General features: G+C 42.2%; 1 protein-coding gene across 1 annotated transcript in view; it reads right to left on the bottom strand.

Moving 5' to 3' along the window:
- LOC132383538 (synaptotagmin-like protein 1) overlaps positions 1–26,205 on the bottom strand; it is a 51,733-nt gene that overhangs the window by 23,774 nt on the left and 1,754 nt on the right. The window contains exons 2-7 of the mRNA XM_059954651.1: positions 26,037–26,185; positions 17,751–17,934; positions 16,806–16,872; positions 8,913–8,949; positions 1,678–1,742; positions 420–596 (exon numbers count right to left, since the gene is read on the bottom strand). Coding sequence (XP_059810634.1) covers positions 420–596; positions 1,678–1,742; positions 8,913–8,949; positions 16,806–16,872; positions 17,751–17,934; positions 26,037–26,185 — 679 coding nt within the window. The remainder of the gene's footprint in view (positions 1–419; positions 597–1,677; positions 1,743–8,912; positions 8,950–16,805; positions 16,873–17,750; positions 17,935–26,036; positions 26,186–26,205) is intronic.

The raw sequence follows: 26,205 nt of genomic DNA, 5'->3' as shown, positions 1-26,205 counted from the left end.
CATCAGGACTGGAAAGGAAGGGGGAAGGAGTCAGACTAAAAAGGTGGGGAGAGGAGAGGAAGAAGTACAATGCAGCAGTGAGAAGGGAAACTGGGAGAGGGGGAGGGCGTGAAATATAGAGGGGAAGTTGATTGGTGAAAGAGATACAGGGCTGGAGAAGGGGCAATCTGATAGGAGAGCACAGAACACCATGGAAGAAGGGGAAGGGGGAGGTGATGGGCAGGTAAGGAGGTAAGGTGAGAGAGGGAAACAGGAATGGGGAAAGAAGTAGTCTATTAAATCAAAGTACACACACAATCGACCTGAAGTCCAGGATACTCCACTATCGACTGAGTCCCATGACTCCCAAGGAATGCAAAAGTGAAAGTGCCCACATTTTAAAGCACAAGTAATAGAACTCATTATTTCCCAATACTCACAGCATTTGATGATAAACTGGACATTGAGCTGCCAATATCCATTGCAGGGGCCAAATTAGATACGGAGCTGTTAATATCCACATCTTCTGCTTGCAAGTTGGCCTCTTTATTGTTCCGGGAACTAACATTATCATCATCATCACCACCAACGTCATCAACTGGATCATCACTCTGCAACTGGCAAGGAAATAAGAAATCAGGGCAAGAAGCTGATCAACAACCTGCATTAAGATGTCAGCGTGGTGTCCCATTAAAACTAGTATCTGGCTTCAAATACAATCCAAACAACAAATGCAATCTACAGCACTCAGTTATTAATATTGTTTTCGTGCTTCATTTAATATCTCCTTGTCTCTCCTCCACCCATTACTACCACTCTCACTTTCTTTCTTGACTCCTCTTCGTTCTGTCTCCTGTTTCTTCAGCTTCTCTTCCACTGCTTTCCACTGCTCTCCTATCTTCCTCTTCTCCTTGTCACCCTCTCTCCTCTTCTTCTTACCCTTTTTTATCTTTCCTTACTTTCTAACTTCTCTATATTCTTTGTTCCCTTATCTTTGTCACCTCCTTCCAGTTCACTTTCTCACCCTTTCTCATCGCCCTTCATCATTTTCACTCCCTACCCTCACATTCTTTCCTCTCTTTCTCTCCACATCCTTCTTTCTCTCCGTCCCCAGTATTCAAAGTTCAAAGTAAATTTATTATCAAAGTACATATACTGTATGTCACCTCAGACAGCCTTGAGATTTGCTTTCTGTCTCAATCCTGCTGTAAAGTGTCCTTAGCTGGTTCATTTTCCTCCAACATAATATTCAGTATCTAGAAACGCTACTAGTTCAGTACTTCTTCAAAGTTCAAAGTTTAACATAAGATTTATTATTAGAGAACATACCCCTGAGATTCTTTTCCCTCCAACCTAATATTCAGCATCTAAAAACGCTACTAGCTCAGTGCTTGTTCAAAGTTCAACATAACATTTATTATCAGGATACACACATGTCACCACATACAACTCTGAGAGTTATTTTCCTGTGGACATACTCAGCAGGTCCAGAGAATAGTAACTGTAAACAGGATCAATGAAAGAGCAAGAGCATAGATAATGACAAACTGTGCAAATGCAAATATTAATAGCGATAAATAACGAGACCATAAAATAACAAGATGAAGAGTCGTTAAAGTGAGATCATTGGTTGTGGGAACATGTCAGTAGATGAGGGTAGTTATCCCTCTGTGTGAGGAGCTGTGCTGAGCTCTGTACCTCCACTGCAATAACTGGCACCAAATTCTTGTTCTCAGTTTCCAACGAGTCATTGTCCACAGCAACTAGAGTATAAACAAATTTTACAAATCAGTCAACATGACCATCGGGGGGGGGGGGGGGGGGGGTGGTACACAAAGTAAAGACAACAGTGCATTGTCATAGAATTGCAGAATGGATACGTTGTGCTACCTTTTGGTCTTTCTTCCATGGCCAACCCGAGTGCCCTAACTGGGTGGCAATGGAGTTGAGCTCCACTAAAGAATTATCTATCTCTGCACTTCTTGGCTCTGCACTCCCTAGTAGTCTGTCCAGATTAATAGCTAATCCTCTTGTTAGACACACCTTGCGTATATGGGCTCAGTTTAGGAAATGCTATGGTTTCCATGGCTTTTCCGTTTCCAGCCCTGTTGTACATAATCACCTTTTTTTTTACCTACTACGTATGATTCAGCATTCCATGTTTGGTATAGGAAGGGCATTAGACATTTTGAAGATCTTTTCATTGATAATCGCTTCGCTTCTTTTCAGCAGCTCTCTGTTAAGTTCAATCTGCCCAATGCTCATTTTTATAGATATCTCCAAATTAGACACTTTATTGCTCCTTTAATTCCTAACTTGCTTGAAATGCCTGCGAAAAATGCTATGGAGTTATTTCTTTCCATTAATCCACTAGGTAAAGGTTTAATATCAATTATTCGAGATAAATTAGCAGCCTTACGACGGGCCCCTGTGGATAAAATTAAAATGGCATGGGAGCAGGATTTAAATACCTCCTTATCTGATGAGGGTTGGGACTCGATTCTCAAATCGGTTAACTCAACCTCTCTTTGTGCTCGCCATTGCTTTTTACAGTTTAAGATTGTTCATAGAGCTCATATGTCTAAATCTAAACTATCTTGATTCTACCCTAACATTCATCCGCTTTGTGATAAATGCAAGAGGGGCGAGGCCTCTCTCATTCATATGTACTGGTTCTGTCCTAGCTTGGAGAAATTTTGGAAAGATATTTTACCTACGTTATCGTATATTCTGAATCAGCACCTAGAACCAAACCCCTTCATTGCTTTGTTCGGTTTCTGGGGCGAGACAGATTTATGTTTGGGTCCGACCAAATGCCGAATATTATCCTTTGCCTCCCTCCTTGCTAGACGCTTGATTCTCCTCAGATGGAGAGATGTTGCCCCGCCCACTCATGCTCAATGGCTTAACGACATCATGGCCTGTTTGGAGCTTGAAAAAATTCATTATTCAGATCTTAATTCGGATTTAAAGTTCCATAAGGTCTGGGGACCTTTTATCGAGTACTTTCATAACCTTCCTCTTGACGAGGGTTTTCTTTTCTTTCAGCTGCCTTTTTTTTTCTGGTAGTAGGCATTATTATCCTCTGTTGCTAAGTGTATTCACAGTCTGGGAGTTTGATTGTCCTGATTTATATTCTCCATATTGTGTTGTGGTTGGTCTGGAGATTTTTTTGTGTTGTGGGGCTTGGGGAGGCTAAGTTTACTTGTCTTCAATTTAGGTGCTTTTTAAAAAAATTCTCTTTCTTTGTATCATATTGCCATTGTATGCTTAATTTTGCACTGTATTAACCATATAACAACCACAGCACGGAAACAGGCCATCTCGGCCCTCCTAGTCCATGCCGAACTCTAAATCTCACCTAGTCCCACCTACCCGCACTCAGCCCATAACCCTCCACTCCTTTCCTGTCCATATACCTATCCAATTTTACCTTAAATGACACAACTGAACTGGCCTCTACTACTTCTACAGGAAGCTCATTCCACACAGCTATCACTCTCTGAGTAAAGAAATACCCCCTCGTGTTTCCCTTAAACTTCTGCCCCCTAACTCTCAAATCATGTCCTCTCGTTTGAATCTCCCCTACTCTCAATGGAAACAGCCTATTCACGTCGACTCTATCTATCCCTCTCAAAATTTTAAATACCTCGATCAAATCCCCCCTCAACCTTCTACACTCCAATGAATAGAGACCTAACTTGTTCAACCTTTCTCTGTAACTTAAGTGCTGAAACCCAGGTAACATCCTAGTAAATCGTCTCTGTACTCTCTCTAATTTATTGATATCTTTCCTATAATTCGGTGACCAAAACTGCACACAATATTCCAAATTTGGCCTTACCAATGCCTTGTACAATTTTAACATTACATCCCAACTTCTGTACTCAATGCTTTGATTTATAAAGGCCAGCGTTCCAAAAGTCTTCTTCACCACCCTATCTACATGAGACTCCACCTTCAGGGAACTATGCACTGTTATTCCTAGATCTCTCTGTTCCTCTGCGTTCCTCAATGCCCTACCATTTACCCTGTATGTTCTATTTGGATTATTCCTGCCAAAATGTAGAACCTCACACTTCTCAGCATTAAACTCCATCTGCCAACGTTCAGCCCATTCTTCTAACTGGCATAAATCTCCCTGCAAGCTTTGAAAACCCACCTCATTATCCACAACACCTCCGACCTTAGTATCATCGGCATACTTACTAATCCAATTTACCAGCCCATCATCCAGATCATTTATGTATATTACAAACAACATTGGGCCCAAAACAGATCCCTGAGGCACCCCGCTAGTCACCGGCCTCCATCCCGATAAACAATTATCCACCACTACTCTCTGGCATCTCCCATCTAGCCACTGTTGAATCCATTTTATTACTCCAGCATTAATACCTAACGACTGAACCTTCTTAACTAACCTTCCATGTGGAACTTTGTCAAAGGGTTTGCTGAAGTCCATATAGACTACATCCACTGCCTTACCCTCGTCAACATTCCTCGTAACTTCTTCAAAAAATTCAAAAAGGTTTGTCAAACATGACCTTCCACGCACAAATCCATGCTGGCTACTCCTAATCAGATCCTGTCTATCCAGATAATTATTAATACTATCTCTAAGAATACTTTCCATTAATTTACCCACCACTGATTTCAAACTGACAGGTCTATAATTGCTAGGCTTACTTCTAGAACCCTTTTTAAACAATGGAACCACATGAGCAATACGCCAATCCTCCGGCACAATCCCCGTTTCTAATGACATCTTAAAGATCTCCGTCAGAGCTCCTGCTATTTCTACACAAACTTTCCTCAAGGTCCTGGGGAATATCCTGTCAGGACCCGAAGATTTATCTACTTTTAAATTTCTTAAAAGTGCCAGTACTTCCACCTCTTTAATTGTCATAGGTTCCATAACTTCCTTACTTGTTTTCCACACCTTACACAATTCAATATCCTTCTCCTTAGTGAATACCAAAGAGAAGAAATTGTTCAAAATCTCTCCCATCTCCCTCGGCTCCACACATAGCTGACCACTCTGATTCTCTAAGGGGCCAATTTTATCCCTCACTATCCTCTTGCTTTTAATATAACTGTAGAAGCCTTTCGGATTTACTTTCACCTTATTTGCCAAACCAACCTCGTATCTTCTTTTAGCTTTTCTAATCTCTTTCTTAAGATTCCTTTTACATTCTTTATATTCCTCGAGCAATTCCTTTACTCCATGCTGCCTATATCTATTGTAGACATCCCTCTTTTTCCGAACCAAATTTCTAATATCCCTTGAAAACCATGGTGCTTTCAAACCTTTAACCTTTCCTTTCAACCTAACAGGAACATAAAGATTCTGTACCCTCATAATTTCACCCTTAAATAACCTCCATTTCTCTATTACATCCTTCCCATAAAACAACTTGACCCAATCCATTCTCTCTAAATCCCTTCACATCTCCTCAAAGTTAGCCTTTCTCCAATCAAAAATCTCAACTCTAGGTCCCGTCCTGTCCTTCTCCATAATTATATTGAAGCTAATGCTATTCTGATCACCGAACCCGAAGTGCTCCCCAACACATACATCTGTCAGCTGACCTATCGCATTCCCTAACAGGAGATCCAACACTGCCCCATCTCTAGTTGGTACTTCTATGTATTGTTGCAAAAAACTATCCTGCACACAGTTCACAAACTCTAAACCATCCAGCCCTTTTACAGAATGAGCTTCCCAGTCTACGTGTGGAAAATTAAAATCTCCCACAATCACCACCTTGTGTTTACTACAAATATCTGCTATCTCCTTACACATTTGCTCTTCCAACTCACGCTCCCCATTAGGTGGCCTATAATACACTCCTATCAGTGTTACTACACCTTTCCCATTCCTCAACTCCACCCAAATAGCCTCCCTAGAGGAGCTCTCTAATCTATCCTTCCAAAGCACCGCCATAAGATTTTCTCGGACAAGCAATGCAACACCTCCTCCTCTGGCCCCTCCTACTCTATCACACCCGAAGCAACTAAATCCAGGAATATTTAGTTGCCAATCACACCCTTCCTGCAACCATGTTTCACTAATAGCTACAACATCATAATTCCAGGTATCAATCCACGCTTTAAGCTCATCCACCTTTCTTATAATGCTCCTAGCATTAAAATAGATACATTTAAGATACTCTCCACCTCCTCCTCTCTTTTCATCCCTAACAATGCATTCAAATTTATTATCCTTTTCTTTCTTCTCCCCTACATCTTCGGGCTGAGCGCATCCCTTCTCCATCACCTGCCTTTCCTCTCTCACACACTGTCTCTTTACTTGCTCTACTGGTGAACTAACCTCCTCTCCCATAGTTTCCTCAAATTGATTCCAGCCCCCCCATCTTACTAGTTTAAAGTCTGCCCTGTAGCCCTAGCAAACCTCCCCTCTAGGATATTGGTCACCCCAGGATTCAAGTGTAACCCGTCCTTCTTGAACATGTCACGCCTGCCCCAGAAGAAGTCCCAATGATCCAGAAACTTGAATCCCTGCCCCCTGCTCCAATCCTACAGCCACACATTCATCCTCCATCTAATTCCATTTCTACTCTCACTGTCGCGTGGCATAGGCAGTAATCCCGAGATTACTACCTTTGCGGTCCTTCTTCTTAACTGCCTTCCTAACTCCCTATACTCTTGTTTCAGGACCTCTTCCCCTTTCCTACCTATGTCATTGGTACCTACATGTACCACGACCTCTGGCTCCTCACCCTCCCACTTCAGGATATCTTGGACGCGATCAGAAACGTCCCGAACCCTGGCACCAGGGAGGCAAATTACCATCCGGGACTCCCGATTACCTCCACAGAACCGCCTGTCTGAACCCCTGACTATCGAGTCCCCTATTACTATGGTCCTCTTTCTTCTATCTCTACCCTTCTGAGCTACAGGGCCATCCTCTGTGCCGGAGGCCCGGCCACTGTCACTTCCACCAGGTAGGCTGTCCCCCCCCCAACAGTACTCAAACATGAGTACTTATTGTCAAGGGGTACAGCCAATGGGGTACTCCCTAGTACCTGCCTCTTCCCCTTCCTGACCGTGACCCACCTATCTGCCTCCCGTGGCCCCGGAGTGACCACCTGCCTGTAACTCCTCTCAATCACCTCCTCACTCTCCCTGACCAGGCGAAGGTCATCGAGCTGCAGCTCCAGTTCCCTAACTCGGTCCCTCAGGAGCTGCAGTTCGGCGCACCTGGCGCAGATGTGGACTTCTGAGAGGCTCGGAGACTCCAGGACCTCCCACATCCGACACCGAGAACAACAAGCTGCCCTCACACTCATACTTCCCAAATAACTGAAAATAACAAGAACTAAAAGATAAGCCTACTGTGCCCTCTTCCGCCTAAGCCCCTGAGCCCAAGCCCTACACTCTGCTCCCGGCGCACTCCGCTGCCCGCAAACGAAGCTGCCCACTTCTTAAGGCTGCGTTCTTTTTATATCTTCCCGCCTTCCCAGGCCTCCTTCATGCGCCTGCGCAGCCCTGCCTCTCAGAACTCCGATCTGAGACGCAATTGGACAATTTGAAAATGGCCGCCGCCACACTTCCTCTCAAAGCCTTGCTGTCCTCTTCCAAAAGAATTAATGTTCCTCATTTTGATGTGGGGTTTTTTAATTTGTAAAATGTATAAAAAAAACTAATTAAAAAAAAATAGAATTGCAGAATGGGTGAGCGAACATGTCTAAAAACCATCGCTTGGAAGTAAATTTCCCTTATGACACTCTTTTCAAAATTATGCAATTTAAAATTAACCTTATTGTTGCAGCTGAAATATGGTAATAATCATTTTATAGAAACATAGAAACAAGCACAATACATTTCCAAGTTGTTTAGTGGCAGGGTGGCAATAAGTCTCTACCAAAGGAGGTGTAAGGTGCTCCTTCCCTCTGCCAGCCTGCAGGTCACCCCTGGGCAAGGTGCAGAACCTGCTTAGCAGTTACCACCACCCCGCCCCCCCGCCCCCCCAGATCAGGGTCACATGAAGCTTTGGGAGCAGGTGGTGGATGGTCCTATGAGCAGCTGATGCCGATGACATGTCCTGGTTATGGGACCACTGACACCAGGGAGAAAATCTCCAAAAGGGTATTGATAGTGGCTGTGGTCACCCATCTTGTAAAGACACTGCCCAGAAGAAGGCAATGGCAAACTACTTCGGCAGAAAAATTTGCCAAGGACAATCGTGGTCAAGACCAAGACCGTGATTGCCTGCATCATATGACATGGCACATGATGATCATGATGATGATTATGATGATAATGATTAGTGCAGTCCTGAAAGCTCACCCAGGCTCTTCTTGGTATAAGACACCCCTGTATCCAAATATAATTTCTACTTCAGTCAGTGAGAGGAGCTGGGCTACTTCTCCATGGGAATGACTATCAGTGGTCAATGACCATCACACTGCAGCACTGGATTGGGATCCTATTGGAGATTCCTCTCCTAATCTTTCCTTTGCCCATCACAATCCCCTCGCTGCCCTCTCAAACACCGGTTCTCCAGATTTGGGAGTTCAGCTCAGGGATAACAAAACTGATTGGTTAAACAAAACTATGACAGAAACAGCGAAGAAGAACCCTTTTACATTAGTACACAACGGTATGCCTGAGTCTCCACCTGGGACTTGCATGACCAACATCACTGAAAACCGAGCCACTGACATGATGAAGGAAGCCCTGAACACCGCCAGAGACGGTGGGCCATCATTGCTGCCCTAAACGCCAGCGGCGTAATGGGCAGTAGGCTCCCATCTCAACACAGTTTCAGAAACCCCTCAGGAAAATGAATGTTTGCAATGGAATATTTATTTATGTAGAAACAACACATCAACCCTAAAATCAACAAAGTCAACTTTCAGGATCCAATTCCGTCCTTGAGCTTTGATCAATCTTTACCCTATATTTACCTTTTGTCTCAGAGTCCTCATTACCATCTTGATTGATCTGAAAGATCAAATAAAAATATTAGACTGGTAAAGAGCAAAACAGCCATTTGGGGGAACTTTAATAAGCTTTGGTTAAAGTTGTAAAATTAATTCACTTTCAAGATGTCGACCAAAATTTATTTTCCTCCAATTTGTAAGTGGTAAAGTAGCAACAGAACAAAGGCTTGTAACACAGTATATTCCAAAGGGTGGTACTCCTTATATGACTCTCAGTAGAAAGAATTGCAGGTTCTGACAGTGAAACATGATGTGATTTAATGAGATAATCTTGTGCAATTACCTGCACAGTTATAATCTCAGGGTCTATCTCTTTGAGGGATAGACACATCGTAAGAGTACCATTGCAACTTGTATTAAGCTGGTAGATGTCTGACAAAGAAGAAGAAAAGGGAGTGAGCACCAAGGCTCATAGACAGAAACCTGGTGCTAGTAGAGATAGAGTGGGGATTGGAGTAGTGATGAGGAAGATTGTAACGTTGCCACAGCGAGTTGCTGGTCTCCGCTCTCCTTGTTGCAGGAGTGACGTCTCTCTCTCTCTCTCTCTCGCTGGGGGAGAGAGAGAGCCCTGTCTGAGGTACTGAAGTGCTGGTTTGGGATCTACAGTTTGATAGACTCTGGATCAAAGACCCTTTGGGGCTTCTGATGTTGCTTGCCATGTGGGAGGGGTTGTGGGGGTGGGGGGGAGGAGGGGGGAAGGTAGATGCTTTTGCTGCTGCTTGTGCAGGGGGGGGCTTCGATGTTTCTATCATTCTCTGGGGTTTCTTTATTTCGTGGATGTTTGAGACAAGGACATGTTTCAGTTGTATTCTGTATACATACTCCAATATTAAACGTACCTTTGAACCTTTGAGGTCACCCACAGGCTGCTTATGCCCAAGGGAACATGGAGGCTGTTCTACACACTGACAGGATTTGCTCATCTCTCTCCAGGATCAAAACTTCTTTATTTGCATACAGTACTTTAGTTGTAGTTAGGGATAGATCATATTGCCTGACGGTCCTCATGCCTGGTCTCTCTCACCAACTGTGCCAAAGTCTTTTACCCTTGTGTTTCGAGCTTAGCTGACTTCCCTATTCAACAGTGAACAGCACACTGTGAGATGCAATATCAATCAACAATAAGGGGAGGAGAACGGGACAGATGTTGAGATAAAAGATCAGCTGTGATCTTTGCCATGAGATGTTGAGATAAAAGATTGGTCATGATCATATTTAATGGTACAGCAGGTTTCAGGGGCCAAATGGCTAACTCTTGTTCTGATTTCTTGTGTTTCTACATGGAATACCTAGAAATTAAAAATGGGAATGTTGGTTAATAGAAATCATAAACACGAGGAAGTCTGCAGATGCTGGAAATCTAAAGCAACAAAATGCTGGAGGAACTCAGCAGGTCAGACAGCATCTATGGAAATGAATAGATTGTCAACATTTTGGGCTGATACCCTTCTTCAGGACTGAGAGGGAAGGGGGAAGATGCCAGAATAAAAAGGTGAGGGAAGGGGTAGGCTAGCTGGAAGGTGATGGGTGAAGCAGGTGGGTGGGAAAGCTCAAGGGCTGGAGAAGAAGGAATCTGATTGAAGAGGAGAGTGGACCATAGGAGAAAGGGAAGGAAGAGGGGACTCAGGAGAAATGATAGGCAGGTGAGAAGTGAAAAGTCAGAGTGGGGAATAGAGGAAGGGGGGAATTGTTTTCCAGCAGGAGATAAAAGAGGTTAAAAGAGATGTGATCACACGTGGAACATTGAATTTGGTGAATTTTGTAAGTCATCAGTCGGACACAATCGGAGTATAGGCTGTGACTCTAGGTTTGACCTTGGAGGCAGGAAATTGGACCTATGGATGTTAAATTCAGTATCAAAGAAGGGACCGTGAGAATAAGACCAGACCATAGAATAGCATGGAATACTTAGCACACCAACAAGGCATTTGGCACAATTTGGCCATGCTGATGTTTACATTTAATCTGAGTTGTCACATTTCAATTACTTCATCTCTAATTACCTCAGCTTTTCTGCATGTCCCTATTTCCTTCCCCTCTTGTTTTGTTTTAAAAGCTTTATTTACTTTGTATCTTTGGCAATGAATTAATGACTAAATATTGATATTCAGAGGATTTGGGAATCCTTGTACACAAAACAAAGTTAACACGTGGATTCCTGAATGTTAACTTTTTTTCTTTTCACGGACACCACTGGCTGAATATTTGTTGTTTACGTGAAATTTCTAGCATCAGCAGATTTTTTTTTTGATTTGCAAAGACTCTAATATCCCAATTACAAAACCCTTATGACTTCAATCATATTTTTTCCGCAGTGGTTCCTCCGCTTACATAACTTCCTGCCTCGTGATCCTCTGGTCTGCATTCTGGCTGTACTGTACACACCATAGTCTTTCTCAGCAAGTGTTACAAGCATTGGATATATGATATGTATCAGACACAAGCTCCGCCTGCTGGACATTCTGTCTTTCCGACACTCCCCCTATGTGGTGAGCTGACAGTCAAACTCTCCTTCCTACAGCAATATTTTTTAAAAATCTGGTGCGTGATTGTGCTCTTAAATAAATAATCCATGAAGTTCTTTTCTTTCCTCTCCTTCCTTATGGGTGTCTCCAGCTCAGATTCCATTTCAAAGGTTCTGGCACAAAATATTTCAGGACAGACTTTTAGGTCATCCATTCTCATTGGAGTAGGCTTGCTGCCTATGTGTCCCCACACACTATCTGCACTTAATAAATTATTTAATTTTTTGCAGTTTACTTTTTGAAATAATTTGAGGTTTAGATTTAGGTTGGTGTAAATTGATAGATAACTTAATCATTAATTCACAATTAATCATTTACAATTTTGTAATTATCGTTAGAATGTAATCATAAATTGCATTTTTCTTTTGTTAATATTAAATACTTGGTCAATTTTAACACTAATCACTGGAGATTACAAAGGGGAAATTACCTGAAGACACTCAGCAGGTCAGGCAATATCTGTGGGCAGAAAAACATCGTTAAAAGTTCGGCTTGACGACCTTTCATCAGAACTGGGAAAGTGGGAAATTTTAAGTTGCCAAGAGGGAGAAGACTGCGAATTCCTGACACTCTACCTGCTGTCAGAAATGGGAGAGCAAAGGGAATTTGTGATATGGTGGAGAACAAAATTTCCACATGATTGAAATGCTGTATAAGAAATGGTGATAAATTTCTGTTAATCAGAACCGGTCTGTCTGGAATCCAAATGGACAAAGACAAATGAGTTTAGTAAAGAGAAAGAGAGAGCTGGAATTTGGGATATAGACAACAGATTGCTGGAAATCTGGTATAATAGTGAAAACTAGATATAATCGGGAGACTAAACTGCAATTGTGGAAAGAGAAAAACAGACAAATACTTCAGATGGATGGCCTTTTATCCCAACTGACCAGTTCTGACATGAGCAGGGAAGGCTAGATATCTGAAAGTGTTGCAATGAATATTCAGTCCCAAGGTCTGCAGAATGACTCGAAGAAGTCGAGGTTTCTCCTTGAGCTTAACTGAGCTTCTTTGGAAGACAGGGAGGTTACAGTGGGAGAATTAAAATGACATCTGAAAGCTCTGGATATCTCTTCTGTCCAGGCATTCTGCATCCTTGTGACTCAGTATTGAATATAACAATTTCAGATAACCAGCTTTTCTGTGCTTGACTCAGTACTGATCAGTTCTGCTATAAGGCCATCTACCTGTACGTCAAATCAGTTTTTCTTTCTACACAGACACTGAGATTATTGTCTTTTATTGCAATTTCCAGCAATTTGGTGTTGTGCATCTCTCAGTTTCATCAAGTTCCTCCCTCTCTTCCATTGACCTTTCTCTTTTTGCATTTCCAGACAGACCAGCCATGGAATAACAAGCGTTCACCATCTTCTCTTACATGACACCAAAAACATTTCTGGACAACTTTGGTTTTCACTGCACAATAAACATTCCCTTTGGGCTCACCACCCCTCCCCCTCAAGGCAACTTGTTTCTTCATCTTCACAAATCTGGTGAAAGGTCTTCATCCAGGTTCTCTGCAGAGAAGTTGCCCGCCTTGCTGAACAGCTCCAGCATTTTCAGTGTTCACTTTAAATTTTCCAGTGACTGCTGTTTTCTTTTGCATTTGTACAATTATCCACATACGTATCGTAATTGTCTCTGGTTCTGCTGGTCTTTACATTACTTTTCCACTTTCTCTGAAGCGATAATTCACCATTGTCATGTTGCCTTCTAGCTAAATTAATGGGATATCTCTGAAAATTAAAAATGACATCAATGGTGTAGGAGGTTACATTTTGCGTGGAGGGTAGATTGGCTAGCTTAGTACGTCACTGGTAAAGCCCTCCCTACCGTTGAGCACGTCTACATGAAATGCTGTTGTAAGAAAGCAGCATCCATTATCAGAGATCCTCACCACCCAGGTTATGCTCTGTTCTCACTGGACATTCGGGTAGAAGGTACAAGAGCCTCAGGACCCACACCACCAGGTTCAGGAACAGTTACTACCCCTTGATCATCAGGCTCTTGAACAAAAGGGGATAACTACACTCACTTGTTCATCCATTGAGATGTTCCCAATAATTTCACTTTAAGGGCTCTTTATCTCATTTTCTTGTTACTTATGGCTATTTATTTATATTTGCATTTGCATTGTTTGTTGTCTTCTGCCCTCTGGTTGACTTTTCATTGATCATGTTATAGATTTACTGAGTATGCCCGCAGGAAAATGAATCTCAGGGTTGTACATGGTGACATGTATTTATTCATTCATTCATCCATTTGCTTGTTTATTTATTTATTGAGATACAGTGCGGAATGTGCCCTTATGGCCCTTTGCACCGCGCTTCCCAGCAACCCCCTATATTATCCGAGCCTAACCATGGGGCAATTTACAATGACCAATTAGCCTACTAACCGGCACATCTTTTGTCTGTGGGGGGAAATATGAGCACCCGGGGGAAACCCAAGCAGTTATGGGAAGAACTCCTTACAGGTAGCAGCAGGAATTGAACCCATTTCGCTAGTCCTGTAAAGCTTTGTGCTAATCACTATGCCACCCCAAATTATGTATGGTATTGGTTATTATTGATGGAATTGAATACAAAAGTAATAAGGCTATTTTTCAATATATAGGACATAAAACATAGAATAGTACAGCACATTACAGGCTCTTTGGCCCACAATGTTGTGCCAACCCTCAAACCCTGCCTTCCATATAACCCCCCACCTTAAATTCCTCCATATACTAGACTCCTGTCTAGTAGTCTCTTAAATTTCACTAGTGTATCTGCCTCCACCACTGACTCAGGCAGTGCATTCCACGCACCAACCACTCTCTAAGTGAAAAACCTTCCTCTAATATCCCCCTTGAACTTCCCTCCCCTTACCTTAAAGCCATGTCCTCTTGTATTGAGCAGTGGTGCCCTGGGGAAGAGGCGCTGGCTATTCCTCTTAATATCTTGTACACCTCTATCATGTCTCCTTCTCTCCAAAGAGTAAAACCCCAGCTCTCTGATCATAATCCATACTCTTTAAACCAGGCAGCATCCTGGTAAATCTCCTCTGTACCCTTTCCAGTGCTTCCACATCCTTCCTATAGTGAGCCGACCAGAACTGGACAGTGATAAAGGCCGTATCTGGAGGATTGTGTAAATAGTCATTCGCTTATGTAGGAATGAATTTTAAGTAGGTAATTCAGATGCTTACTAAGAAGAACGGTTGTTGGTAGACTATCAGATAGTGACCAGTAGGCATACAAGAGTAAGATAGATCAGCTGGTTGAGTGGTGTCACAACAACAACCTTGCACTCAAGACCAAAGAATTGATTGTGGATCTCCTCATTAAGGGATCAGCAGTGGAAAGGGAGAGTAGTTACAAGTTCCTGGGTACCAGCATCTCTGAGGATCTATCCTGGGCTCAACATATTGATGCAGTTACAAAGAAGGCACAACAGTGGCTGTATTTTACGAGGAGTTTGAGGAGATTTGGTACGTCACCAAAGACACTCACAAATTTCTACAGATGTCTCATGGAGAGTATTCTAACTGGCTGCATCACTGGCTGGTATGGAGGGAGAGCACTGCGCAGGATCAGAAAAAGCTGTAGGAAGTTGTAAACTCTGCCAGCTCCATCATAGGCACTAGCCCCCCCCTTATCCAGGGCATCTTCAAATGGCAACGTCTCAAAAAAGTGGCATCCATCATTCAGGACCCCCAACACCCAGGACATGCCCTATTCTTATGGCTACCATCAGGGAGGAGGTACAGGAGCCTGAAGACTCAACAATTCAGGAACAGCTTCTTCTCCCCACCATCAGATTTCTGAATGGAAAATGAATCCATGAACACTACCTCAATACTTCTTTTACAGCTTATTTTATATATATATAAATGAAATTTAGAGTTTTAAGAATTACATATTGCAAATTGCAATGTACTATGGCCGCAAAAAAAAACAAATTTCACAGCATATGCCAGTGATATTAAAACTGATTCTGATTTAAGAATATTGAATTAATAAATTAACAAATGTAAAGGGGTGTAAAAAGGACACAGGATTATGAAGGCACAAATCTCTAAAGGCACTGAAAAGGCAGAGTTTTTGTTCTTAGAACAGATAGTCAGGTTGAGATTTGATGGACAAATTCAAATTGTAAAAGTAAATAAATCATCAACCCAAGGGTTAACAGGATTAGCAAAAGTAAATTAGTAAAAGGGGTCATGGGAATTTTACTGTTTTAATATTTAATTTTATTTAAGTAGATATTTGAGAGCAGGAATGTTCTGCAAGAAAGGACAGTGGAAGTGAATTCAGCAGCCTCTTACAACAGGGATATGATTTACATGCTGGCTATCTGTTATACTGCTGCAGGCATTTTTATTTAGTGTATCACACACAAAGTGCTGGAGGACCTCGGCAGGTCAGGCAGTATCTACATAAATGAATAAACAGTTGGCGTTTCAGGCCAAGGACATTCTTCAGAACTGAGAAGCAAGGGGGAAGACAGCAGAATAAAAAGATGGTGGGGGGGGGGGGAGAGAAATTTGTCAGTGTATCTGTATCAATGCATGCATATGCCAATAAAATCGACTGGAGGACTAGATATCTAAATGGGATATGTGAAGCCAAAGTTAAAGGAGAAAGGTAGGATTAATTTGTCATCTCTTTCAAAGTATCTACTATGCTCAATACTACAGCCCCAGTTGAAAATCTGGCAGCAGGAGAAAGTGACAGAGATATGAAACGAAGAGTAAGGCTGGGCTAAGGTTGAACAAATGAGGGTGGGCAAGAAAGAAGTGGAGGCGGCTTTGAAGTTCAGAAGGTTATTTAGGAGAACATCGGATAAGTCTGAAGGTAATTCAGAAGTGCAAGGATGACAGAATCTTGCACTTTTAATGCACAAGAAGACCCAATTTAGCCTGATCATGCCTTCATTGCCCCTCTTAAAACTATTGCCTACTTCAGACCTTTTAAATTCTCTTTCCAAGGTTCATTTTAATATCAGAGAATGTATACAGTATACAACCTGAAATTCTTACTCTTCACAGAGTTACTATCTTTTGCTTTATCTCCCATCACCTAAACTGTACCAACACTAAAGCATCTAATACATTATTCTACACCTTTCCCACAGCATCAGTATCCTTGCTGAATGAGGGTTCCATGAAAAGAAGACAATTAGTCAGGAATTTTTGCCCTTGTCAACGGTGACGTAATGGGAGAGAAATTTTTGCATGTTTCACGTGGTCCATGATCACACCAGTACAGTTCCAGAGGAAAGCTGGTTAGAAGTTGTAGTTTGGTACACAATTACATCAGAAATTAGTCTTAATCACTTAAAGAACTAACCTGGGTATTGGTGTCTAAAGTAAAAGTTTCCTCATTTGATGTAATATAGCACTCGTCGCTAATTGAACTGGAAATTGAAGAAACGGGGACTATTAGTGCAAATATAAAGCCAGACCAGCAGTGCACATCTGCAGTGCAACCTTGTGCTAAGCTGACAGCCACACCATACCCTCATTCTGATTTTGTATCTACACTGGCCACTCAGCCCTGCATCACTTCCACAATCCACCCTTATTCCCACCTCCAACCCTGACTTCAGCTTTGAATCCCCATTGCACCCCTCACTCCAGCCTCATATTTGCATCCTCAACCTAGCCTCGTACCCACACTGTAATGAGTTCTTCAGGCCCGTGTGGGGTGCCAGAGGGCATTGGATTCCGAGAATTTTAGACCACCTGAATTGGTTTATTGCTGTTTAATGACAGTCGTTAATTGTTTAGAGTAGCTTATGTTTTTCTCTAGCCACTCGTTCGTTGTATGTGGTCTGCCTTGTTTAAGCTTGTTAAGTTTATTCTGATAGGCTCAGGGATTCCATGTTATTTGTATTATTTAAGCGGACGCCTGATCGTTGGGTCCTAGTTTTGAGAATGCTACTTCTCCTGGTGTTGCTCGGCTAAGCCAGCGATGTTCTTTTAGAATTATCATGAATAAACTTTTGTTGCCCTCTCTACATCAGAGTCTGACTTTTCCTCCACTCTTGGGTTCCGATATTGCCTGTGCACATTGAGACAAACATTACTCCCTGATTTCCATCTCATATCTGTACTCTATCCTCAATTCAACATTACCCCCAGATTACATTCAATCCCTCACTTCAGTATCACTGCTGCACTGCATCCACATCCCAGTCTCATTCCCACATAACACTCCCTCCATCTTACACCCGCACTACATCACAATGCATCACAGATCTTTTATCATAACAGTCAAGATATTTTTCTTTACCTGTTGTTACTTTCTGACTGTTTGCAATCTGTCTCATCCACTGCTGTATTCACCAGTTCAGAATTAATTGTCTCTTCATTAGTTACAATGTCGTTCTCATTCTCATGTTCCTCTTGGCTGTGGTTGCTCTGTTTGTCAGTAATGACTTTCTCCTTATTAGTTGTCACCCTCTTTCCTCTTTCATCTATAACCAGACATATATTGAAGTAAATGGTAAATTCAATCTGAATAATGGCTCTTTTGGATTCGCTCCAGATGACCCCAGATTTAGTAGTAAAACTAAAACTGAGATGAGGTTTGGTTCTGGGTAAATTGCAGTATCCAGGCAACAGATTCATAGATGTATTCTGTACATGTAAGCATGCCTGAAACTACCTTACATATTCTTTGAATAGAAAGGATAACACGTGCTATACTGCAGTAGGCCGAGAAATAAGAATCACGGTCACCTCTTGTAAATTACAGAAATGATCAACTGCTCTTTTTTCTTGGATAACTGTTGTCACACTATAGGAGCCATGCATCTATTCTCTATCTGCATTGTATTCAGTGCTAATTACGGTAACTAGTCACGTGGGTGGTGGGCGTGGTAGAAGTGAAGGGAATAAGTTGCGTATTTGTGCTTTGTTCTGGGCAGTTCGGTTCTGGGGACTGCCGGGTGTAACATCTTTTGTCGACTGCATAATAATGCTTATTTGCATTGCTTCAAGATTTAATGTTTTGCTAGTTGCGTATAAAAGATCGAATACCGTTCTTTGGCTTTTTGGAACATTGTTATTTGATTGATTGGAGGGTGCGCCACACAGGAATAACAGTTATTTCGTCAGCAGCAGCATCATCGTTTGGAGAAGGAAGTCGGAGGATCAGAACAGGAGTGCGGCGGGAGCCACCTTGAATTTTTCTTATTCTCTTCGGAGTTAAGAGAGGCGGGACTGCACAGGCATGTGACGGCGGGCAGTGAAGCGGGGAAGATTTAAAAAGGACACAGTCTTATATAGGGGGCAGCGTCGTTTGTAGGCAGCAGAGTGAGCCAGGAGCAGAGTGAAGGCTTAAGGGCTTGAACTCAATGGGCTTATGCGGAAATGGGCAAGGCAAGGTAGGTTTAGGTTTCAGTTTTTCCTGTTATTTAAGGAAAGGGGAAGTATGAGTGTGAGGGCAGCTTGTTGTTCTCAGTGTCGGATGTGGGAGGTCCTGGAGTCTCCTAGCCTCCTGGATGTCCACATCTGCGCCAGGTGCGCCGAGCTGCAGCTCCTAAGGGACCGTGTTAGGGAACTGGAGCTGCAGCTCGATGACCTTCGTCTGGTCAGGGAGAGTGAGGAGTTGACAGAGAGGAGTTACGGGTAGGTGGTCACACTGGGACCACGAGAAGCAGACAGGTGGGTCACAGTTAGGAGGGGAAAGGGGAAGAGTCAGGTACTAAAGAGTACCCCAATGGCTGTACCCCTTGACAATAAGTACTCCTGGTTGAGTACTGTTGGGGGGGGGGGGCAGCCTACCTAGGGGAAGCAGCAGTGGCTGTGCCTCTGGCACAGAGTCTGACCCTGTGGCTCAGAAGGGTAGGAAAAGGAAGAGGAAGGCAGTAGTGATAGGGGACTCGATAGTTAGGGGGTCAGATAGGCAATTCTGTGGACGCGATCAGGAGACCCAGACGGTAGTTTGCCTCCCTGGTGCCAGGGTTCGGGATGTTTCTGATTGCGTCGAAGATATCCTGAAGTGGGAGGGTGAGGAGCCAGAGGTCGTGGTACATATAGGTACCAATGACATAGGTAGGAAAAGGGAAGAGGTCCTGAAAGGAGAATATACGGAGTTAGGAAGGGAGTTGAGAAGAAGGACCACAAAGGTAGTAATCTCGGGATTACTGCCTGTGCCACGCGACAGTGAGAGTAGGAATGGAATGAGGTGGAGGATAAATGCGTGGCTGAGGGATTGGAGCAGGGGGCAGGGATTCAAGTTTCTGGATCATTGGGACCTCTTTTGGGGCAGGTGTGATCTGTACAAAAAGGAAGGGTTACACTTGAATCCTAGGGGGACCAATATCCTGGCGGGCAGATTTGCTAAGGCTACTGGGGAGACTTTAAACTAGAATGGTTGTGGGGTGGGAATCAATTTGAAGAGACTAGGAGAGAAGAGGTTAGTTCACAAATAGAGAAAGCTAGTAGACAGTGTGTGAGGGAGGATAGGCAGGTGATAGAGAAGGGGAGCGCTCAGACCGAAGATGTAGGGAGAAGGAAAAAAAAGATAATAAAGTTGGTCGCATCGTTAGGGATAAACAGAGAGGAAGAGGTGGAAAGTTTCTTAAATGCATCTATTTTAATGCTAGGAGCATTGTAAGAAAGGTAGATGAGCTTAGAGCATGGATTGATACCTGGAATAATATGTTGTAGCTATTAGTGAAATATGGTTGCAGGAGGGGTGTGACTGGCAACTAAATATTCCTGGATTTCGTTGCTTCAGGTGTGATAGAATTGGAGGGGCAAGAGGAGGTGGTGTTGCATTGCTTGTCCAAGAAAATATTACAGCGGTGCTTTGGCAGGATAGGTTAGAGGGCTCATCTAGGGAGACTATTTGGGTGGAATTGAGGAATGGGAAAGGTGTAGTAACACTTATAGGGATGTATTATAGACCACCTAATGGGAAGTGAGAATTGGAGGAGCAAATTTGTAAGGAGATAGCAGATATTTGTAGTAAGCACAAATTTGTAGGAGATTTTAATTTTCCACACATAGACTGGAAAGCCCATTCTGTAAAAGGGCTGGATGGTTTGGTGTTTGTAAAATGTGTGCAGGATAGTTTTTTGCAGCAATACATAGAGATACTGACTAGAGAAGGAGCATATAATTATAGAAGGATAGGACTGGACCCAGGGTTGAGATTTTTGATTGGAGGAAGGCTAACTTTGAGGAGATGTGAAAGGACTTAGAAGGAGTGGATTGGGACAATTTGTTTTATGGGAAGGATGTAATAGAGAAATGGAGGTCATTTAAAGGTGAAATTTTGAGGGTACAGAATCTTTATGTTCCTGTTAGGTTGAAAGGAAAGGTTAAAAGTTTGAGAGGTTCAAGGGATATTGGAAACTTAGTTCGAAAAAAGAGGGAGATCTGTAATAAATATAGGCAGCATGGAGCAAATGAGGTGCTCGAGGAATATAAAGAATGTAAAAAGAATCTTAAGAAAGAAATTAGAAAAGCTAAAAGAAGATATGAGGTTGCTTTGGCAAGTACGGTGAAAATAAATCTGAAGGGTTTCTACGGTTATATGAATAGCGAAAGGATAATGAGGGATAAAATTGGTCCCTTAGAGAATCAGAGTGGACAGCTATGTGTGGAACTGAAAGAGATGGGGGAGATTTTGAACAATTTCTTCTCTTCGGTATTCACTAAGGAGAAGGATATTGAATTGTGTGTAAGGGAAACAAGTAGGGAAGTTATGGAAACTATGACCATTAAAGAGGAGGAAGCACTGGCACTTTTAAGGAATATAAAAGTGGATAAATCTCCGGATCCTCACAGGATATTCCCTAGGACCTTGAGGGAAGTTGGTGTAGAAATAGCAGGGGCTCTGACAGAAATATTTCAAATGTCATTAGAAACGGGGATGGTGCCGGAGGATTGGCGTATTGCTCATGTGGTTCCATTGTTTAAAAAGGGTTCTAAGAGTAAACCTAGCAATTATAGGCCTGTCAGTTTGATGTCAGTGTTGGGTAAATTAATGGAAAGTATTCTTAGAGATGGTATATATAATTATCTGGATAGACAGGGTCTGATTGGGAATAGTCAGCATGGATTTGTGTGTGGAAGGTCACGTTTGACAAATCTTATTGAATTTTTTGAAGAGGTTATGAGGAAAGTTGACAAGGTAAAGCAGTGGATGTTGTCTATATGGACTTCAGTAAGGCCTTTGACAAGATTCCGCACGTAAGGTTAGCTAGGAAGGTTCAATCGTTAGGTATTAATATTGAAGTAGAAAAATGGATTCAACAGTGGCTAGATGGGAGATGCCAGAGAGTAGTGGTGGATAACTGTTTGTCAGGTTGGAGGCCAGTGACTAGTGGTGTGCCTCAGGAATCTGTATTGGGTCCAATGTTTTTTGTCATATACATTAATGATCTGGATGATGGGGTGGTAAACTGGATTAGTAAGGATGCAGATGATACTAAGGAAGGTGGTGTTGTGGATAATGAAGTAGGTTTTCAAAGTTTGCAGAGAGATTTAGGCCAGTTAGAAGAGTGGGCTAAACGATGGCAGATGGAGTTTAATGCTGATAGGTGTGAGGTGCTACATTTTGGTAGGAATAATCCAAATAGGACATATATGCTAAATGGTAGGGCATTGAAGAATGCAGTAGAACAGAGTGATCTAGGAATAATGGTGTATAGTTCCCTGAAGGTGGAATCTCATGTTGATAGGGTGGTGAAGAAAGCTTTCGGTATGCTGGCCTTTATAAATCAGAGCATTGCATATAGGAGTTGGGATGTAATGTTAAAATTGTACAAGGCATTGGTAAGGCCAAATTTGGAGTATTGTGTACAGTTCTGGTCACCGAATTATAGGAAAGATATCAACAAAATAGAGAGAGTATGGAGAAGATTTACTAGAATGTTACCTGGGTTTCAGCACCTAAGTTACAGGGAAAGGCTGAACAAGTTAGGTCTTTATCCTTTGGAGCTTAGAAGGTTAAGGGGGGACTTGATAGAGGTATTTAAAATAATGAGGGGGATATATCGAGTTGATGTGGATAGGCTTTTTCCATTGAGAGTAGGGGAGATTCAAACAAGAGAACATGATTTGTGAGTTAGGGGCAAAAGTTTAGGGGTAACACGAGGGGGAATTTCTTTACTCAGAGAGTGGTAGCTGTGTGGAATGAGCTTCCAGTAGAAGTGGTAGAGGCAGGTTCGGTATTGTCATTTAAAGTAAAATTGGATAGGTATATGGACAGGAAAGGAATGGAGGGTTATGGGCTGAGTGTGGGCCAGTGGGACTAGGTGAGTGTAAGCATCGGCATGGACTAGAAGGGCCGAGATGGCCTGTTTCCATGCTGTAGTTGTTATATGGTTATACTAGTTTGTTCGAATAGTTGTTGCACATACTAATAAACCTATATGTACTTTGATAAGGGAGGTGGGATGGAGATATGTTTCTACCAAAGGAGGTGTAAGATGCTCCTTCCCTCACCCTTGGGCAAGGTGTAACACCTGCTTAGCACACCCCCCCCCACCCCGATCAGGGTCACGAGAAGCCATGGGAGCGGGTGGTAGATGGTCGTATGAGCAGCTGGTGCTTATCACAGGTCCTGGTTATGTGACCACTGACACCAGGCAGACAATCTCTGAAGAGTATTGGTAATGGCTGGGGTCACCCATTGTGTAAAGACACTGCCCAGAAGAAGGCAATGGCAAACCACTTCTGTAGAAAAATTGCCAAAAATCATCACAGTCATGGAAAGACCATGATCGTCAACGTCATGAGTCACAGGACTTGACGTACGAATGAACTTACTTTGATAATAAATTTACTTTGAACTTTGAAAATGAGTCAAGAAATGACATTTTTTCAATGCATTGTGGGACCTTTGCTTGACAACAATAATAACTTGTAGTTAATAGCAGTTTTAATAGTACAATTCCCCAAAGCACTTCAGTGGAAGTTCATCAGCTGAAATATGATAGCAACTTTAGAGAAGGATTAACTTTATCTGTCACATGTACAGTGAAGCATCAAGGCATATAGTAGAATGCGTCGTTTTGCATCAACCAATCACTTTGTCTCACTTCCAACACCAAAACTCACTAACCCTAACTGTATGTCTTTGAAATGTGTGAGGAAACCCACACAGCCATAGAGAGAACATAAAAACTTCTTACAGAGAGAGATGGGAATTGAACCCCCGATTGGAGATCGCTGGCATTGTAAACATTGTGCTAACCACTACTTTACCATGCTGCAATTTTTACTAATTGACATAACAGGATATTAAAAACAATGCTTGTTAAATGTGGTATTTTGAAGAATTATCTTTAAGAAGGAAAGGGGTAAGGGTAGAGAGAAATTTAATCTGGGAATTCTGTTGATTAGGGTCCAAGTAGTTGAAGGCAGTAATGGAGAAATTAAAACTCTGACTATACAGGATATCAAAATTGGAAGAGTGCAGTGATGTTGGACATTGGAACCTTGAAATAAGATTAAGAAAGGATTTGAAAATAGGAGTAAGGTTTCATCTATTTTTTTAAAAACTGGCCTCAAAATGAAATACATTTTTGATTAGCTGCTCAAAATCAATTTTATCTAAGCAGCATTGAAGTCACAAAAGCTGACATTAAGCACCAATGTAAAAGTCAGCAAGTTGATTGAATTGGACAATCGCTGATGGGCTAAGATTTCATGCCCATAAAATTTGTAATCATTCTGCAATGAGGTGTCTCTCAGAAGATTCCAACTCTTGGATTGGACTCTGTAGTTCATGTTTTGATGTGTTTCTGGTTGCACCTTTTTTGTTGTTATTTTGTGTGACTTTGCTTGGGGCAGACCGGCTCTGCGGCCTGCAGTCAACAAATGTCACAACACTAGATTGAACTGAACAGAGAAGAAACTGGAACATTCCTGGACTTGTAGTCTGATGTTTTATCTATTGTGTTTTTCACTCTTTTTTGCCATTTGTACAATTTAATCTTTTTTGCACTTGGGGGGGGGGGTCAATGTTTTTCTTAGAACAGGTTCCATCGTTTGCTCTGTTTCATGGATCTCTGTGGGAAAGACAAATCTCAGGGTTGTATATTGTACACATACTTTGATAATACGTGTACTTTGAATCTTTAAACCTTTGAAGTGAAGTTCATTTTAGACCATTTCATGAAACTATAGCGCACAATTGATGAACTCTGAGGTAAGAGAACAGAGTTTTATGCAGCTTCGAACAATGGTATCTGACTGAAGTATGATCATACAATTCTGAGGTCTCAGTCTTCACTAATGCTCTTTCACCTAGTTCAATCATTTCCAAATAGAGGACTCCAAAGGCAGATTATTTGGAAATGTTTGGGAGTCTTCCTTGCCTCAGATCGTTTTCTGGTTTCTATTGCCTTTGCAAATACGTAGTTTAAATCCCTCCAAGAGCACCAGTTAACTTTTCATTGAGGACATCACTCAGCAGATTTTACAGGTTTTTATTCCTCAAAACTTGTCCCAATGACTCAGGGATTTGTAAACTTCCCTCTTGCATCACCTCTTCAGCCACACCCTTTCTCAATTCTCTTCCTGGTTTAATACCGGCTAGCAAGTGACATTGGGAACAATACCAAGGATACTACCTTTGAGAAGATTACCTTGTTAACCTGTCTGGATCAGGAGTCCCCAAGCTTTATTTTGCCATGGACTCCTACAATTACCCAAGGTGTCCATGGAACTCCTGTTCTAGACAAACACCTGAAACTTTGCCTGAAGGACCTCAACAACTCTTCATGGATTGTAGCATAAACTTTAGCCTCTTATTCTCATTCTCTTTGCTGATGGCCCTGCACATGCTCATTAACATTAAGGGGGACAATATAATATTGCAGAAATATCTAATAAATACCTGTAACTATTGAATTATGGTTAGGGAGGGTGGAGATATGTCTCTACCAAAGGAGGTGTAAGGTGCCTCATCTCTCCGCTAGCCTGCAGGTCACCCTTGGGCAAGGTGTTGTACCTGCTTTACTCCCTCAGTCAGGGTCATGTGGAGCCACAGGAGCAGGAGGTGGATGGTCGTATGACAGCTGGTCCACATCACAAGTCCTGATTATGTGTGTAATGTGGAAGCAGGTTCACAGATTTGGTGAATGAAATGAATAAGCACATTAATCATTTTTTTTACAAACAGTAAAAGCTATGACCAAACATTTAAGTCCCCCAAGTTATACAAACTACAAAACTAAATATTCCACAAAAGATACTGCTAAAAGTGCATGCTGACCATACCTTTCCAATGGCTCTATGAAGCATGCCCTGGAGACAAAGGAAAGACAGAGGGAGGGACCAAGGCTCCCGCACGTGCTACTTTATACGCCCTGAGGCACCCTGAATTGGAAATTGGTGCCATGGCACACAAGCCAATTGCTAGGAAAGATTGGCTGCAGTGTTTAAACGGGCCAGTCACCAACTAACATAGTGGAATTGGCTTTCATCTGGCAAATAAGCCACAGCTCCACAGGACATAATTCAATTTGCCGGTTTTTCTCTTTTAAATGTATTATACAGTATATGCACTTTAACCTTTCTTTTCAAAACAGCCCGTAATCATTCTTGTAATTACCTTTTGTTCTTTTCTTCTTACGAATGGAAGCCCGGATAATGTCCGATCCGAATTGTTTGTCTGCGTGGCGCTTTGCTCTGGCTTCCTTGAACCAATCCCCTGTTACAATTTTTAGTCGTTCTGGATCATGAATTGATTGTTGTAACTTCCTGCAGATTTCACAGTAGAA

The sequence above is a fragment of the Hypanus sabinus genome, chromosome 30 (assembly GCF_030144855.1).
Source record: "Hypanus sabinus isolate sHypSab1 chromosome 30, sHypSab1.hap1, whole genome shotgun sequence".
Lineage (NCBI taxonomy): Eukaryota > Metazoa > Chordata > Chondrichthyes > Myliobatiformes > Dasyatidae > Hypanus > Hypanus sabinus.
Note: the sequence above shows the minus strand (reverse complement) of the source record. Positions and strands in the feature narration are given on the sequence as shown.